Source organism: Neoarius graeffei, chromosome 1 (assembly GCF_027579695.1).
Source record: "Neoarius graeffei isolate fNeoGra1 chromosome 1, fNeoGra1.pri, whole genome shotgun sequence".
Taxonomy (NCBI): Eukaryota; Metazoa; Chordata; class Actinopteri; order Siluriformes; family Ariidae; genus Neoarius; species Neoarius graeffei.
Genome location: NC_083569.1, coordinates 107724750 through 107741394, shown reverse-complemented (window position 1 = coordinate 107741394; position 16645 = coordinate 107724750). Strand labels below are relative to the sequence as shown.

The 16645-nt window shown below is 45.0% G+C and overlaps 1 protein-coding gene across 6 annotated transcripts in view; it reads right to left on the bottom strand.

The window, feature by feature from the left end:
• The window catches only part of fggy (FGGY carbohydrate kinase domain containing), a 44291-nt gene that overhangs the window by 25740 nt on the left and 1906 nt on the right, over positions 1-16645 (bottom strand). For 5 of the 6 annotated variants that reach the window (XM_060914177.1, XM_060914159.1, XM_060914167.1 and 2 more), the window contains exons 2-5: positions 5017-5225; positions 4756-4867; positions 1187-1338; positions 701-789 (exon numbers count right to left, since the gene is read on the bottom strand). In XM_060914177.1, the coding sequence (XP_060770160.1) occupies positions 701-789; positions 1187-1338; positions 4756-4867; positions 5017-5217 (554 nt within the window). In that variant the 5' untranslated portion in view covers positions 5218-5225. Of the gene's footprint in view, positions 1-700; positions 790-1026; positions 1339-4755; positions 4868-5016; positions 5226-16645 lie in introns of those variants that run through there. The other variant, XM_060914196.1, reaches the window with a different exon arrangement.

The following is a 16645-nucleotide window of genomic DNA, read 5'->3' as shown; positions in this document are numbered from 1 at the left end:
GGTTTCGACTTGGACTCATAAAAAAAAGACCGTCATAAAAAAATGGTACCTACTGCCGTCTGGCAAGGCACACTGCAATACAGAGTGGGGAGTCAAACTTTCGTGGTTACCAGAGGACTAGCCCCCCACTGTAACCCTAGCTATGTAATAGGCAAGAGAACAATGGCTACAGAAACAGAGATCGGCGCTGCCCTATGTGCCACATGGCGTGGGAAGGGACTTTGTCTTGGGCTTGACTCTGTTTCTCATCTTGACTCGATCTCAAATAGCCCTGGTCTAGGACTTGACAAAGGTGGTCTTGACGACAGCTCTGCTCCCCCCCCCCAGTGCTCTTATAACAAATAAAAAAAACCACAGCATATTCTGTGCAAAGACCGAGAAATTGGTGATTTTCTTGATATTTCAGAAATCAATTTTGGCAAAACTGAAAAGAACCTACAGAAACTGAACACAAGAAGCCAATGTGTACATGTGGGGTGTTTCAGGAGACAGCTACATTCATGATACAGATATTAAAGACATCATTTCTGGTTACAAACATGAACTGTTAAAGACAAACAGATCCAGTCTGAGCAAAAACCTCGAAGAGATGTCATTAACAATATCCAGTTCTGAAAGACAAAAAAACACACCCATACACACTGCAGCTCTCAAGAGGTTCGGTTGAATACAGTATCTGTGCGCGTGAAGAAAAACGTACCTTACTAATGAACCTGTTGCCTTCCAGGACAAAAAGTCTGGCAGGTCGAAGAAGTGTGCGGCTTCCTTCCAGCAGCTTGTCCTCAGATTCTAATGAAAATATGAAATCCGCTAAACCCGAACCCTTCTACATGCTGCTCTTTTTAAAGGTCATGGTGTTGTATAAAGGGAAATTTAGAAAAGAAAAGCTGTTATGTCAAGAAAATGGATGTTTAAACAGATTTACTCTTAGTGTTTTGATTACCAACATCTATAATCACCACGACATTTTAGACATGATGTTTCTCCATTTTTGGAAATAAGCACCATTAATGAATGAAAATTCACCTTTTTTGAAATACTTCTGATGTGTTTAGCATTTCTCGAGCTAACTTGTCGCTTGGTGCTGCATGTTCGTGAGAACTCAGTGGTTGTGTGTCGCTCTGATGTCACACTGGTGTCTTTGCTAGAACAGTCACAAGGGTGGATAAACATGAACCGAGATCACCTCTTTCAGCCACAGTAACTTGGGCGGCTGCATTTCTGGAGACATCACGCCGCCTACAGCGCTCAGGACTCTGTGAGCCGTGGCTGTGATACGGGACGCTTGTTCCATCGCTCGGTGGTCCATCCACATCACAACGTTCCTCTCGGTGTCACCTGATGAAGAAGGTGGAAGTGACGTAGATGAGAATATACTCTAGCTCCACTTGAATTAGTAATCATTACCTGTGCCAAGTTTTCGGTGTGGTTTGTTCGGATTACGCAAAACCTACTGACCCAATTTCTATGAAACTTGGTGGTAGGGTGGAACAAGGGCCAAGGAAGAACCCTTGAAATTTTAGAGTGGATTCGAGTCATAGGTCGGATCTATGAATAAACGGCAGTAAAGTTCAATAGCGGAAAAAAAACATAGCCAATGTAGGAAGACGATGTCGCCGTATCATAAAATAGACATGAATTTTTTTTTTATTCCTAAAACTATCCTCATTAAATATCTAGAATATGCAGTAAAATTCTCAACCCAAAATTACCATGCTGTAATTTTTTTTTTCATTAAATATAATCGGGCACAGTGTCAGCCCTGTGATGACCTGGCGACTTGTCCAGGGTGTACCCCGCCTTTCGCCCGTAGTCAGCTGGGATAGGCTCCAGCTTGCCTGTGACCCTGTAGAAGGATAAAGCGGCTAGAGATGATGAGATGAGATAGTCGGGTACAGAATTATTGCCACCCTTGGTAAAGACGGTCTGAGTGCTTACTCAGTATTCTGATCTCCTCAAGCATTACAGGAGTAGTTATAGAGTTCTATTTAATGATTTCTACATTATCCAGTCAAAACATTACGGAAACATTTTAGAGTTCCAAATGTTCGCCTGGGCGGCACGGTGGTGTAGTGGTTAGTGCTGCTGCCTCACAGCAAGAAGGTCCTGGGTTCGAGCCCCATGGCTGGCGAGGGCCTTTCTGTGTGGAGTTTGCATGTTCTCCCCGTGTTCACGTGGGTTTCCTCCGGGTGCTCCGGTTTCCCCCACAGTTCAAAAACATGCAGGTTAGGTTAACTGGTGACTCTAAATTGACCGTAGGTGTGAATGTGAGTGTGAATGGTTGTCTGTGTCTATGTGTCAGCCCTGTGATGACCTGGCGACTTGTCCAGGGTGTACCCCGCCTTTCGCCCGTAGTCAGCTGGGATAGGCTCCAGCTTGCCTGCGACCCTGTAAAACAGGATAAAGCGGCTAGAGATAATGAGATGAGATGTTCGCCTTTTTTCCCCCCCCCAGCACAAAATTAACTTTTTGTATCTGAGTAGCGTATTCCATAAGAGAGCAATTTTCAGATTAAAAAAAGAAAACATAATGAAGGCGACTGGGTTTTGGTGCAAAATGAAGACGTGAGTGTGACAGTCAAAGTGTCCAGAAGAACTGTGGCTGGTTCTGTAAGATGCTCAGTAAAACCTACAGCTCATTTCCTTATAAAACTGCACTCACTGGACCGGAGACTAAAGCAAAGCGTCGTGTTTCATTTATTAAGGCTTATTGATTACTGTTTATAGTATTTTTTTTAATGTTGAACCGCTTCGTTTCATGATTTTTAAGCCATTTTTGCTCGACAGCATTTTTTTTACATGTGCAATGACATCATCTCCTTAAATCTGAAATGAAGGCAAGGCTTGTTATCCTGTTTATACACACACCTGTGACAAGACCGTCGATTACAATCTTACTTCACGTTAAAAACGTAACATGTCTTTCGCACTTTTGGTGTGAGAGCTTTCCTATACATTTTTTTACCATTTATACTTCTGGATCTACAGTGGTGCTTGAAAGTTTGTGAACCCTTTAGATTTTTCTATATTTCTGCATAAATATGACCTAAAACATCATCAGATTTTCACACAAGTCCTAAAAGTAGATAAAGAGAACCCAGTTAAACAAATGAGACAAAAATATTATACTTGGTCATTTATTTATTGAGGAAAATGATCCAATATTACATATCTGTGAGTGGCAAAAGTGTGTGAACCTTTGCTTTCAGTATCTGGTGTGACCCCCTTGTGCAGCAATAACTGCAACTAAACGTTTGCGGTAACTGTTGATCAGTCCTGCACACCAGCTTGGAGGAATTTTAGCCCGTTCCTCCGTACAGAACAGCTTCAACTCTGGGATGTTGGTGGGTTTCCTCACATAAACTGCTCGCTTCAGGTCCTTCCACAACATTTCGAATGAATTAAGGTCAGGACTTTGACTTGGCCATTCCAAAACATTCACTTTATTCTTCTTTAACCATTCTTTGGTAGAACGACTTGTGTGCTTAGGGTCGTTGTCTTGCTGCATGACCCACCTTCTCTTGAGATTCAGTTCATGGACAGATGTCCTGACATTTTCCTTTAGAATTCGCTGGTATAATTCAGAATTCATTGTTCCATCAATGATGGCAAGCCGTCCTGGCCCAGATGCAGCAAAACAGGCCCAAACCATGACACTACCACCACCATGTTTCACAGATGGGATAAGGCTCTTATGCTGGAATGCAGTGTTTTCCTTTCTCCAAACATAACACTTTTCATTTAAACCAAAAAGTTCTATTTTTGTCTCATCTGTCCACAAAACATTTTTCCAATAGCCTTCTGGCTTGTCCACATGATCTTTAGCAAACTGCAGATGAGCAGCAATGTTCTTTTTGGAGAGCAGTGGCTTTCTCCTTGCAATCCTGCCATGCACACCATTGTTGCTCAGTGTTCTCCTGATGGTGGACTCATGAACATTAACATTAGCCAATGTGAGAGAGGCCTTCAGTTGCTTAGAAGTTACCCTGGGGTACTTTGTGACCTCGCTGACTATTACATGTCTTGCTCTTGGAGTGATCTTTGCTGGTCGACCACTCCTGGGGAGGGTAACAATGGTCTTGAATTTCCTTCATTTGGACACAATCTGTCTGACTGCGGATTGGTGGAGTCCAAACTCTTTAGAGACGGTTTTGTAACCTTTTCCAGCCTGATGAGCAACAACAACGCTTTTCCTGAGGTCCTCAGAAATCTCCTTTGTTCGTCCCATGATCCACTTCCACAAACGTGTTGTGAAGCTCAGACGTTGATAGATCCCTGTTCTTTAAATAAAACAGGGTGCCCACTCACACCTGACTGTCATCCCACTGGTTGAAAACACCTGACTCTAATTTCACCTTCAAATTAACTGCTAATCCTAGAGGTTCACATACTTTTGCCACTCACAGATATGTAATATTGGATCGTTTTCCTCAATAAATAAATGGCCAAGTATAATATTTTTGTCTCGTTTGTTTAACTGGGTTCTCTTTATCTACTTTTAGGACTAGTGTGAAAATCTGATGATGTTTTAGGTCATATTTATGCAGAAATATAGAAAATTCTAAAGGGTTCACAAACTTTTAACCACCACTGTATACCGAGATCTTCGTAGAACTTTTTTTGGGCCATGCCTCCAGGTGTAGCTCTTTTCAACAGCAATAAATGTAAGTATTTTCAGAAACTATGTCATTCTTTTTGGACGTGAACGTTTCTGGATGAAGTACTCGGGTGGACACGGACATCCTAAGCTACTCACCGTCTTTATTAACCGCTACAGGCTGAAAGTTCTGGTCCAGGACCACCAAGGAGCATGTGGCATCAAACCCGATCCCTCTGACGTGCTCCTTCATGATGCCTTCGGTCACTTTCTACAATGAGAGCGAGTCATTACACACGCTCACTCACAATCAGACACTTAATCTAGACCACATGAATGAACTGTAAACAGGAAATAAATCACTTGGGGGCGGAGTTACACAGGAGACACCCATGCCCCCTGTCTTTTCTGTCTTTTTACCTTCACAGTGCTGCAGCATTTCCTCCAGATGTCCTCCGAAGATTGTTCGTAATAGTCTGTCTGAGGCTGCCAGATGTGTATGGGCTCCTCCGCTGTGGCTGTAACACGGCCGTTACGGGAAACCAGTGCGGCCCGAACGCTGCCGCTGCCCACATCCACGCCCACGTAACACCAATCGTCCATGGACGAAGGCCTTGTCATTGAACTCTCTGCACGGAAAGAGACGTGTATGTTATCAAATAGACACATGTCGAGGTTTTATTTCACTGTCCTCCAAAATCTCAGCCTAATGGTTCCTAATGGTCTGAATCTGTATCCAGTGCTCCGTATTAATACTTTATACTTTCTTGGAATGACTTTCTTGATTTTGATTGGTCAGAATAGGAGGTGTTGATTCGCTGTCGCTCCTATTACTCAGGCACTCATAACTGTGTAACCTGAGACTAGAAACACTGTACACAGTGTCAGTGTTTTATAAGAGTCAGAACAGAGCAGTTTACGCTTTACAGGGTCTCAATAACATGACAAGGTCTGTTTTTGATCTCAAGACAGAGAAAAAAGACGGGGCTGGTGAGGGAAAAACTCTTTAGAACTGCTATCACGGAAATGAGAACTTGTTTCGTCAGACTTCCACAACTTTAAATATAACTATAAATGGATAAAATAAAAAAGTATGCTGTGTCGTTCTGTAATAAATCGAAATAAAAAAGATCTTCTTCTGGCTGCTCCTGTTAGGGATCACCACAGCTAATCCTCATTCCCAATTTTATGTTCTGCATATTTGATTTAGTGTAGATTTTTGTACCGGATGCACTTCCTGACGCAACCCTCCGCAATCTATCCGGGACTAAGTATGCACTGGCTTGTGGCTGGGTATTTTACCTAACCTGCATGTCTTTGGACTGTAGAGGAAACCAACGCACACACAGGGAGAACATGCAAACTCCACACAGAAAGGCCCCCATTGGCCGTAAGGTTCGATCCTGGAACCTTCTTGCTGTGAGGTGACAGTGCTAACCACTACACCACCATGCCAGAAAGAGTTTCTGAAACACTGTCCTTCTTTCTTTCTTTGGACCTTTCAAATATTTTTTTTCAAGCTGTTTCAGTGATCTAGCCTTAAACATCCTGATATACAGTGCCTTGCAAAAGTATTCATCCCCTTTGGTGTTTGTCCTGTTTTGTCGCATTACAAGCTGGAACTAGATTGCATTTCCTCTGCAGAAACTGTTGGAGTGTGCTTGCTCAAATGAAGCCACATTCTCTGCTTCTCTCTCTCTCTCCCTCTCTGTGTCTCTCTCTCTTTCTCTACATCTCTCTCTCACCCAATCACTATCCCCACCAATACACATTGTCACACAGTGTCATGTTTTAAAAGAAGGATTTCAGAGTGCTTCGGGCTCTGAAATCCTTGTTTTAAATGGTTATGGTCAACAGCTCTCACTCCTTCTCTGGCTCATAGTCTCTTTCACATCATTTTGAAGGGAGATTTCACTGAGCTTCGCACAGTGAAATCTCCTCTCCACCCTTTTATATGTTTTTCAATTTAATTCAGAGGTTTTACAGGGTTTAAAACATGGATTTTGGCTGTAAAATCGCAGTTTTATTTTTTTTTTCTGCTGCTCCTGCTCTAACGTCTAGAGTGGAGGAGCTCCTTATGACATCATCACTCCAAAGTTCTACCCATTTATTTCAATGGCACGGAATTTTGCTGAAAAATGGGAATACCGAATGAACAACAAGGGGTAGGGCAACCATTTTAACAAGCACGCCATTCCAGATCGGGCCCTACGTTTCAGCGTTGGAACGCTGTCTCTATCTCGAAAGCCCTAGGAGTAGTAGTGGATCCAAAAAACGGGTGAAATGTAATAATAATAATAATAATAATAATAATAATAAAACTTAAGAAGAACAATAGTGTGCTTTTGCAAGCACACTAATTAAAATGGATTTTTGGAGGGTCAGCACCATTTGATTTACACAACATGCCTACCACTTTAAAGGTGCGCATTGTTTTTTTTATTGTGACACAAACAATAATTAGATGAAAAAACAGAAATCTGGACTATGCATAAGTATTCACCCCCTTTCATATGAAACCCCTAAATAAGAGCTGGTTCAACCAGTTCACTTCAAAAGTCACATAATTAGTTGATTAAGATCCACCTGTGTGCAATCAAAGTGTCACATGATCTGTCACATGATGTCTGTCTATATAAATCAACCTGTTCTGGAAGGACCCTGACTGTGCAACACTACTAAGCAAGCAACATGAGAACCAAGGAGCCTCCAAACAGGTCAGAGACAAAGTTGTGGAGAAGTACAGATCAGGGTTGGGTTATAAAAAATATCCCAAACTTTGAATATCCCACAGAGCACCATTAAATCCATTATAGCAAAATGGAAAGAATATGGCACCACTACAAACCTGACAAGAGAAGGCTGCCCACTAAAACTCACAGACCGGGCAAGGAGGGCATTAATCAGAGATACAACAAAGACACCAAAGATAACACTGAAGGAGCTGCAAAGACCCACAGTGGAGATGGGAGTATCTGTCCATAAGACCACTTTAAGCCGTACACTCCACAGAGTGGACGGGGCTTTATGGAAGAGTGGCCAGAAAAAAGCCATTGCTAAAGAAAACACGTTTGGAGTTTGCGCAACAGCATATGGCAGACTCCCCAAACACATGGAAGAAGATTCTCTCGTCAGATGAGACTAAAATTTAACTTTTTGGCCATCATGGGAAATGCCATGTGTGGCACAAACCCAACACCCTAAGAGTGCCATTCCTACAGTGAAGCATGGTGGTGGTAGCATCATGCTGTGGGGATGTTTTTCATCTGCAGGGACAGGAAAGCTGGTCAGAACTTAAGGAAAGATGAATGGCACTAAATACAGGGCAATTCTAGAGGAAAACCTGCTTGAGTCAGCCAGTGGTTTGAGACTGGGATGAAGGTTCACAGTCGAGCAAGACAATGACCATAAACATACTGCTAAAGCTACACTGGAGTGGTTTATAGGGAAAGATTTAAATGTCTTGGAATGGCCTAGTCAAAGCCCAGACCTCAATCCAATTGAGAATCTGTGGCATAACTTGAAGATTGCTGTACACCAATGCAACCCATCTAACTTGAAGGAGTTGGAGCAGTTTTGCCTTGAGGAATGGGTAAAAATCCCAGTGGCTAGATGTGCTAAGCTAATAGAGACATACCAAGAGATTTGCAGCCGTAATTGCAGCAAAAGGTGGCTCTACAAAGTATTGACTATGAGGGGGTAAATACTTATGTACAGTCCAGATTTCTGTTTTTTAATCCTAATTATTGTTTGTGTCATAATAAAAAACAATTTGCACCTTTAAAGTGGTAGGCATATTGTGCAAATCAAATGGTGCTAACCCTCCAAAAATCCATTTTGATTCCAGCTTGTCTCATCTCGTTTCGTCTTCTTCCGCTTATCCGGGGCCGGGTCACGGAGGCAGCAGTCTGAGCATGGAAGCCCAAACTTCCCTTTCCCCAGACACCTCAGCCAGCTCCTCGGGAAGAACACCGAGGCATTCCCAGGCCAGCCGAGAGACATAGTCCCTCCAGCGTGTCCTGGGTCTTCCCCGGGGCCTCCTCCCGGGGGTACATGCCTGGAACACCTCCCCAGGGAGGCGTCCAGGAGGCATCCGAAAGAGATGCCCGAGCCACCTCAGCTGATTCCTCTCGATGTGGAGGTGCAGCGGCTCTACTCCGAGCTCCTCCCGAGTGACTGTGCTTCTCACCCTAAGGGAGCGCCCAGCCACCCTGCGAAGGAAACTCATTTCGGTCGCTTGTATCCACGATCTTGTTCTTTCGGTCATTACCCAAAGCTCATGACCACAGGTGAGAGTCAGAACATAGATCGACCGGTAAATCGAGAGCTTCACCTTTTGGTTCAGCTCCTTCTTCACCATGATGGACCGGTAAAGTGACCGCATCACTGTGGAAGCCGCACCGATCCGCCTGTCGATCTCACGCTCTATCCTTCCCTCACTCGTTAACAAGATCCCAAGATACTTAAACTCCTCCACTTGAGGCAGGACTTCTCCACCAACCTGGAGAGGGCAAGCCACCCTTTTCCGGTCGAGAATCATGGCCTCGGACTCAGAGGTGCTGATTCTCATCCCAGCTGCTTCACATTTGACTGCAAACCACCTCAGTGCATGCTGAAGGTCCTGGTTTGAAGAAGCCAACAGGACAATATCATCCGCAAAATGCAGAGATGAAATCCTGTGGTTCCCAAACAGGATACCTTCCGGCCCCTAGCTGCGCCTAGAAATTCTGTCCATAAAAATTATGAACAGAACCGGTGACAAAGGGCAGCCCTGCCGAAGTCCAACATGCACTGAGAACAGGTCTGACTTACTGCCGGCAATGCGAACCAGACTCCTGCTCCGTTTGTACAGGGACCGGACAGCCCTTAGCAAAGAGCCCTGAACCCCATACTCCCAAAGCACCCCCCACAGAATACCACGAGGGACATGGTCGAATGCCTTCTCCAGATCCACAAAGCACATGTGGACTGGTTGGGCAAACTCCCATGAACCCTCGAGCACCCTATGAAGGGTATAGAGCTGGTCCAGTGGTCCGCGACCAGGACGAAAACCGCATTGTTCCTCCTGGATCCGAGGTTCGACTATTGGCTGAATTCTCCTCTCCAGTACCTAAGGTATTAGGCAGAGACCCGTCCACCCGTAAATTTGACGGGCAATTGCCGATTTCAACGGGCAAGTATACACACAGACGGATACTGAAACGGACGATAATGCCGAAAATTTTCGCACATGAATACTCCCACGTCATCCGATAAATCCAGTTATGTTCCGCCCACACACGGACTGGCCATCGGGAGTAGCGGGAGTTTTCCCGGTGGGCTGGTGGTTCAGCGTGGGCCGGCGGAGAAAAAAAAAAAAAAAAAAACAGTTGCGCGCTGGCCTTTAATATGATAAGCAATGTTAACAGTTTGTTAAAGAAACTGTTAACATTGCTTATCATATTAAAGGCCAGCGCGCAACTGTTTTTTTTTTTTTTTTTTTTTTTCTCCGCTGGCCCACACTGAACCACCGGCCCACTGGGAAAACTCCCGCTACTCCCGATGGCCAGTCCGTGTGTGGTTCCGCCATCATTTACAAATCGTAAGAAACACAGTTTAATACGAAAAATACTGAAAACTTGAAATGAAAAATCAGAATATTTCATCGTTTCCGCCATTTTGGCCCGCACTGAATCTTGTAACATGCGGACTGAATAAATCGCGAATTCTGATTGGTCGAAAATTGCCAAACACCCTGCGTTGTAGTTTCCTCTTTCTTGGCGGGAGAACCGCATTTTTTTTTGCTGACTCACTCTTCTGGATCAAGATGAATCCCAACAAACGCCCCAAATTGAATGTGACAAAAACTGATTCGTTTTTCCACAAAAAGACAGAAAAGGTATGTGTGATACATTGATTAACAAGGGGGTTTCATTGGGGTATGGTAAAATAGAATACTGTTGGGTTTTTTTTTTTATTAAATACTGTAACTAGATCAAAAGATTATATACAATTCATTGTTGTTTATTTTCTTTTCACTTTTGTTACCAAATCAAACACCATACATACATCTGATACATTCAGGAGTGAAACTGAAAAAAATACAAAGTAAAAATATGCAATATTTCTGATCAAAAATTACACGCCATTTCACCCTGAAAATGTCCTAGAATGCAGGAAATGAAGTCTAAATTTCAAAAATTTTCTGGGGGGGCATGCCCCCAGACCCCCCTAGAGGGACTTCGCGCCTGCGGCGCTCGTCTTCGCACCTGCGGCGCTTATCAGGATTATATAAAATATTATTTTTGACTGGTAAATTTCTTTTTCTGCCTAATACCCTACCAGTACCCTGGAGTAAACCTTCCCTGGGAGGCTGAGAAGTGTGATTGGAGCACACTCTCCGGTCCCCTTTCTTAAAAAGAGGAACCACCACCCCAGTCTGCCACTCCAGAGGCTCTGTCCCCGACCGCCACGCGATGTTGCAGAGGTGTGTCAGCCAAAACAGCCCCACAACATCCAGAGACTTGAGACACTCAGGGCGCATCTCATCCACCCTTGGTGCCTTGCTCCCGAGGAGCTTGCTAGCCACCTCAGTGACTTCAACTTGGGTAATGGACGAGTCCACCCCTCAGTCATCAGTCTCCACTTCCTCAATGGAAGATGTGATGGTGGGATTGAGGAGATCCTTGAAGTATTCCTTCCACCGCCCGACAACGTCCCCAGTCGAGGTCAACAGCTCCCCACCCACACTGTAAACAGTGTTGGCAGAGTACTGCTTCCCCCTCCTGAGGCGCCGGACGGTTTGCCAAAATTTCTTCAAGGCCGACCGATAGTCCTCCTCCATGGCCTCACCGAACTCCTCCCAGTTCCGAGTTTTTGCCTCCACAACTGCCCGAGCTGCGGCACGCCTGGCCTGCAGATACCCGTCAGCTGCCTCAGGAGTTCCGGAGGCCTACATGGCCTGATAGGACTCCTTCAGCTTGACGGCATCCCTTACTTCCGGTGTCCACCACAGGGTTCAGGGATCGCCGCCACGACAGGCACCAGAGAACTTGCGGCCACAGCTCCGAACAGCCGCGTCGACAATGGAGGCAGAGAACATGGTCCACTCAGACTCAATGTCCCCCGCCTCCCTCGGAAGCTGGGAGAAGCTCTCCCGGAAGTGGGAGTTAAAGACCTCCCCAACAGAGTGCTCGGCCAGACGTTCCCAGCAGACCCTCACCATACGTTTGGGCCTGCCAGGTCTGTCCGGCTTCCTCCTCCGACAGCAGATCCAACTCACCAGGTGGTGATCAGTTGACAGCTCAGCCCCTCTCTTCACCCGAGTGTCCAAGACATAGGGCCGGAGGTCCGATGAAATGACAACAAAGTCAATCATCGACCTCCAACCTAAGGTGTCCTGGTGCCACGTGCACTTATGGACACCCCTATGCTCGAACATGGTGTTCGTTATGGACAAACCGTGACTAGCACAGAAGTCCAATAACAAAACACCACTCGGGTTCAGATCGGGGAGGCCGTTCCTCCCAATCACTCCCCTCCAGGTGTCACTGTCGTCGCCCACGTGAGCGTTGAAGGTCCCCAGTAGAACAATGGAGTCCCCAGTCTGAGCACCTCTCAGTACCTCTCCCAGGGACTCCAAGAAGGCCGAATACTCTATACTGCTATTCGGCCCGTAGGCACAAATAACAGCAAGAGCCCTCTCCCCGATCCAAAGGCGCAGAAAGGTGACCCTCTCGTTCACTGGGGTAAACTCCAACACATGGCGGCTGAGCTGGGGAGCTATAAGCAAGCCCACACCAGCCCGCCGCCGCTCACCATGGGCGACTCCAGAGAAGTGGCGAGTCCAGCCCCTCTCGAGGAGCTGGGTTCCGGAGCCCAAGCTGTGCGTGGAGGTGAGCCCGACTATCTCTAGCCGGTACATCTCAACCTCCCACACAAGCTCAGGCTCTTCCCCCAGCGAAGTGACATTCCATGTCCCAACAGCTAGCCGCTGTGTTCGGGGATCAGGTCGTCGAGGCCCCTGCCTTCAACTGCCACCCAATCCACACTGCACCAGCCCCCTACGGCTACCTCTGTGGGTGGTGAACCCACAGGAGGTCAGGCCCACGTCACCGCTTCGGGCTGAGCCCGGCCGGGCCCTGTGGGCAAAGGCCCGGCTACCAAGCGCTCGCATACGAGCCCCAACCCCAGGCCTGGCTCCAGGGTGGGGCCCCGGCTGCGCCATACCGGGCGACGTCACGGTCCTTGATTGAATGTTATCCATAAGGGGTTTTGGTGAACTGCTCTTGGTCTGGCCTGTCACCTAGGACCTGTCTGCCTTGGGAGACCCTAACAGGGGCGTAATGCCCCCGACAACATAGCTCCAAGGATCATTCAAGCACACAAACCCCTCCACCACAATAAGGTGGCAGTTCTAGGAGGGGATTCCAGCTTGTAATGCAACAAAACAGGACAAACACCAAGGGGGATGAATACTTTTGCAAGGCACAGCATAAAAACAAACAAACAAACAAACAAACAAACAAACAATACAACTATACAGTCCTGTGCAAAAGTCTTAGGCACATGTAAAGAAATGCTGTTGACCAAAAACAGCTTCAAAAATAATGAAATGAAATGTTTCAACATTAAAAAAATTCTGTAAAGAGCAGTAAGGCATAATAAATCAATATAACAAAGTCAGTATTTGGTGTGAGACGACCCTTTGCTTTAAAAAAAACAACAACAAAACAGGAGTCTCAGGTACAATGAGTGCAGTTTTATGCGGAAATGAGCTGTAGGTTTTACTGAATATCTTACAGAACCAGCCACAGTTCTTCTGGACACTTTGTCACACTCGCATCTTCATTTTGCACCAAAACCCAGTAGCCTTCATTATGTTTTCTTTTTTCATCTGAAAAGTGGGCTCTTGTGGAATATACTGCTTAGATACAAACTTTTTTTTTCTGTAACATTTAATTTTGTGCTGGAAAACAAAGAGTTTGGACTCTAAAATGTTTTTGTACTGACTCGATAATGTAGAAGTCATAAAATAGAAATCTATAACAAAGTTTGTATTAAAAAAAAAAGAAAACAGGGTGCCAAAACTTTTGCAGAATACTGTATGTTTTCATATATTATTGATTCTCTTTGATTAGTTTATGATGCTTCATATTATAACTGAACAAACCAAGCCAGATTACAGACTGTAAAGCACATACAGTTAGGCCCAAAAATATTTGGACAGTGACAAGTTTTGTTATTTTAGCTGTTTACGAAAACATATTCAGGATACAATTATATAATCAATATGGGCTTAAAGTGCAGACTCTCAGCTGTAATTTGAGAGTATTCACATCCAATTTGGAACAAGGGTTTAGGAATTACAGCTCTTTAATACGTAGCCGCCTCTTTTTCAAGGGACCAAAACTAATTGGACAATTGACTCAGAAGGCTGCAAATAAAATAACAAGGCTGCATGGGCTCTTCCCTCGTTAACCTGTCATCAATTAAGCAGTTAAAAGGTCTGGAGTTGATTCCAGGTGTGGCGTTTGCATTTGGAAGCTGTTGCTGTGAACACACAACATGCGGTCAAAGGAGCTCTTAATGGAGGTGAAACAGACCATCCTGAGGCTGAAAAAAAAAGAAGAAATCCATCAGAGAGATAGCAGAAATGTTAGGAGTGGCCAAATCAACAGTTTGGTACATTCTGAGAAAAAAAAAAAGAGTGCACTGGTGAGCTTGGGAACTCAAAAAGGCCTGGACGTCCACGGAAGACAACAGTGGTGGATGATCGCAGAATCCTTTCCATGGTGAAGAAAAACCCCTTCACAACATCCACTCAAGTGAAGAACACTCTCCAGGAAGTAGGTGTATCAGTATCTAAGTCTACCATAAAGAGAAGACTTCATGAGAGTAAATACAAAGGATTCACCACAAGGTGCAAACCATTAATCAGCCTCAAAAACAGAAAGGCCAGAATTGACTTTGCCAAAAAACATCTGAAGAAGCCAGCCCAGTTCTGGAACAGCATTTTTTGGACAGATGAAACAAATGGCTCTTTTCCACTACCCTTTCTCAGCTCACTTCAGCCTGACACGGCTCGTGTTTCGACTACCTTAGAGCAGCACGACTCAGCTCGCTTCAGCCCTGTTTAGCACCCAAAATTCGCACGGTTTTGGAGTAGGGCTGAAGCGAGCCAAACCGAGCCGAGTGGGGCTAGGGGCGTGAGCAGACACTCCCCTGTGCACTGATTGGTGAGGAGGAGTGTCCTCACACGCCCACACACGCCCCGCGAGCACACTGGGATCTGTAAACACCATAAACCCGGAAGAAGAATAATTACGAATTACGAGAATTTCTGAAGCCTTATGCGCCTCGCCTCATCTATACGCTCTTGCCAGTATCTGTTGGCGTTCTCGGTGACAACAAGCCACAGCACCAAGACCAGCAACACTAACGACTCCATGTCCTCCATGTTTATTGTTTACTATCCGGGTCGTGAGACTACCGCTTAAAAGGTCACTGATGTCACTGTTTGCGCCGCCTAACGACATCACGTGACGTCCACCCACTTTCGCTAACTCCACCCAATGTGTCCACCCACTTCCAGCCAGCACGGTTCAGCGCGGTTGTAGTCGAAATGCAACTCCAACAGCCCCGCTCAGCTCGACTCAGCCCAACTCAGCACGGCACGGCTCAGCCCAACTCAGCCGCGTTGGTAGTGGAAAAGCGGCATAAGATCAACCTGTACCAGAATGATGGGAAGAAGAAAGTTTGGAGAAGAATTGGAACAGCCCATGATCCAAAGCACACCACATCTTCTGTAAAACATGGTGGAGGCAGTGTGATGGCATGGGCATGCACGGCTTCCAATGGCACTGGGTCACTTGTGTTTATTGATGATGTGACAAAAGACAGAAGCAGCCGGATAAATTCTGAAGTGTATAGGGATATACTTTCTGCTCAGATTCAGCCAAATGCAGCAAAGCTGATTGGACGGTGCTTCACAGTACAGATGGATAATGATCCAAAACATACTGCAAAAGCAACCCAGGAGTTTTTTAAAGCAATGAAGTGGAATATTCTGCAATGGCTGAGTCAATCACCAGATCTCAACCCAATCGAGCATGCATTTCACTTGCTCAAGACAAAACTTAAGGCAGAAAGACCCACAAACAAGCAACAACTGAAGACAGCTGCAGTAAAGGCCTGGCAAAGCATCAAAAAGGAGGAAACCCAGCGTTTGGTGATGTCCATGGGTTCCAGACTTCAGGGAGTCATTGCCTGCAAAGGATTCTCAACAAAATATTGAAAAGTAACATTTTACTTAGGGTTCTGTTTATTTGTCCAATTACTTTTGAGCCCCTGAAATGAGGAGCGTTTGTATAAAAATAGCTACAGTTCCGACATGTTTAATCATATATTTTTGTTCAACCCCTTGAATTAAACCTTAAAGTCTGCACTTCAATTCTGTTGTAGTTGTTTCATTTCAAATCCAATGTGGTGGCATGCAGAGCCCAAATCATAAAGATTGTGTCACTGTCCAAATATTTCTGGGCCTAACTGTGTGTGTATATATATATATATATATATATATATATATACACACATACAGAGTGGTGCTTGAAAGTTTGTGAATCCTTTAGAATTTTCTATATTTCTGCATAAATATGACCAAAAACATCAGGTTTTCACACAAGTCCTAAAAGTAGATAAAGAGAACCCAGTTAAACAAATGAGACAAAAATATTATACTTGGTCATTTATTTATTGAGGGAAATGATCCAACATTACATATCTGTGAGTGGCAAAAGTATGTGAACCTCTAGGATTAGCAGTTAATGGGATGACAATCAGGTGTGAGTGGGCACCCTGTTTTATTTAAAGAACAGGGATCTATCAAAGTCTGATCTTCACAACACGTTTGTGAAAGTGTATCATGACACGAACAAAGGAGATTTCCGAGGACCTCAGAAAAAGCGTTGTTGATGCTCATCAGGCTGGAAAAGGTTACAAAACCATCTCTAAAGAGTTTTGACTCCACCAACCCACAGTCAGACAGATTGTGTACAAACGTAGGAAATTC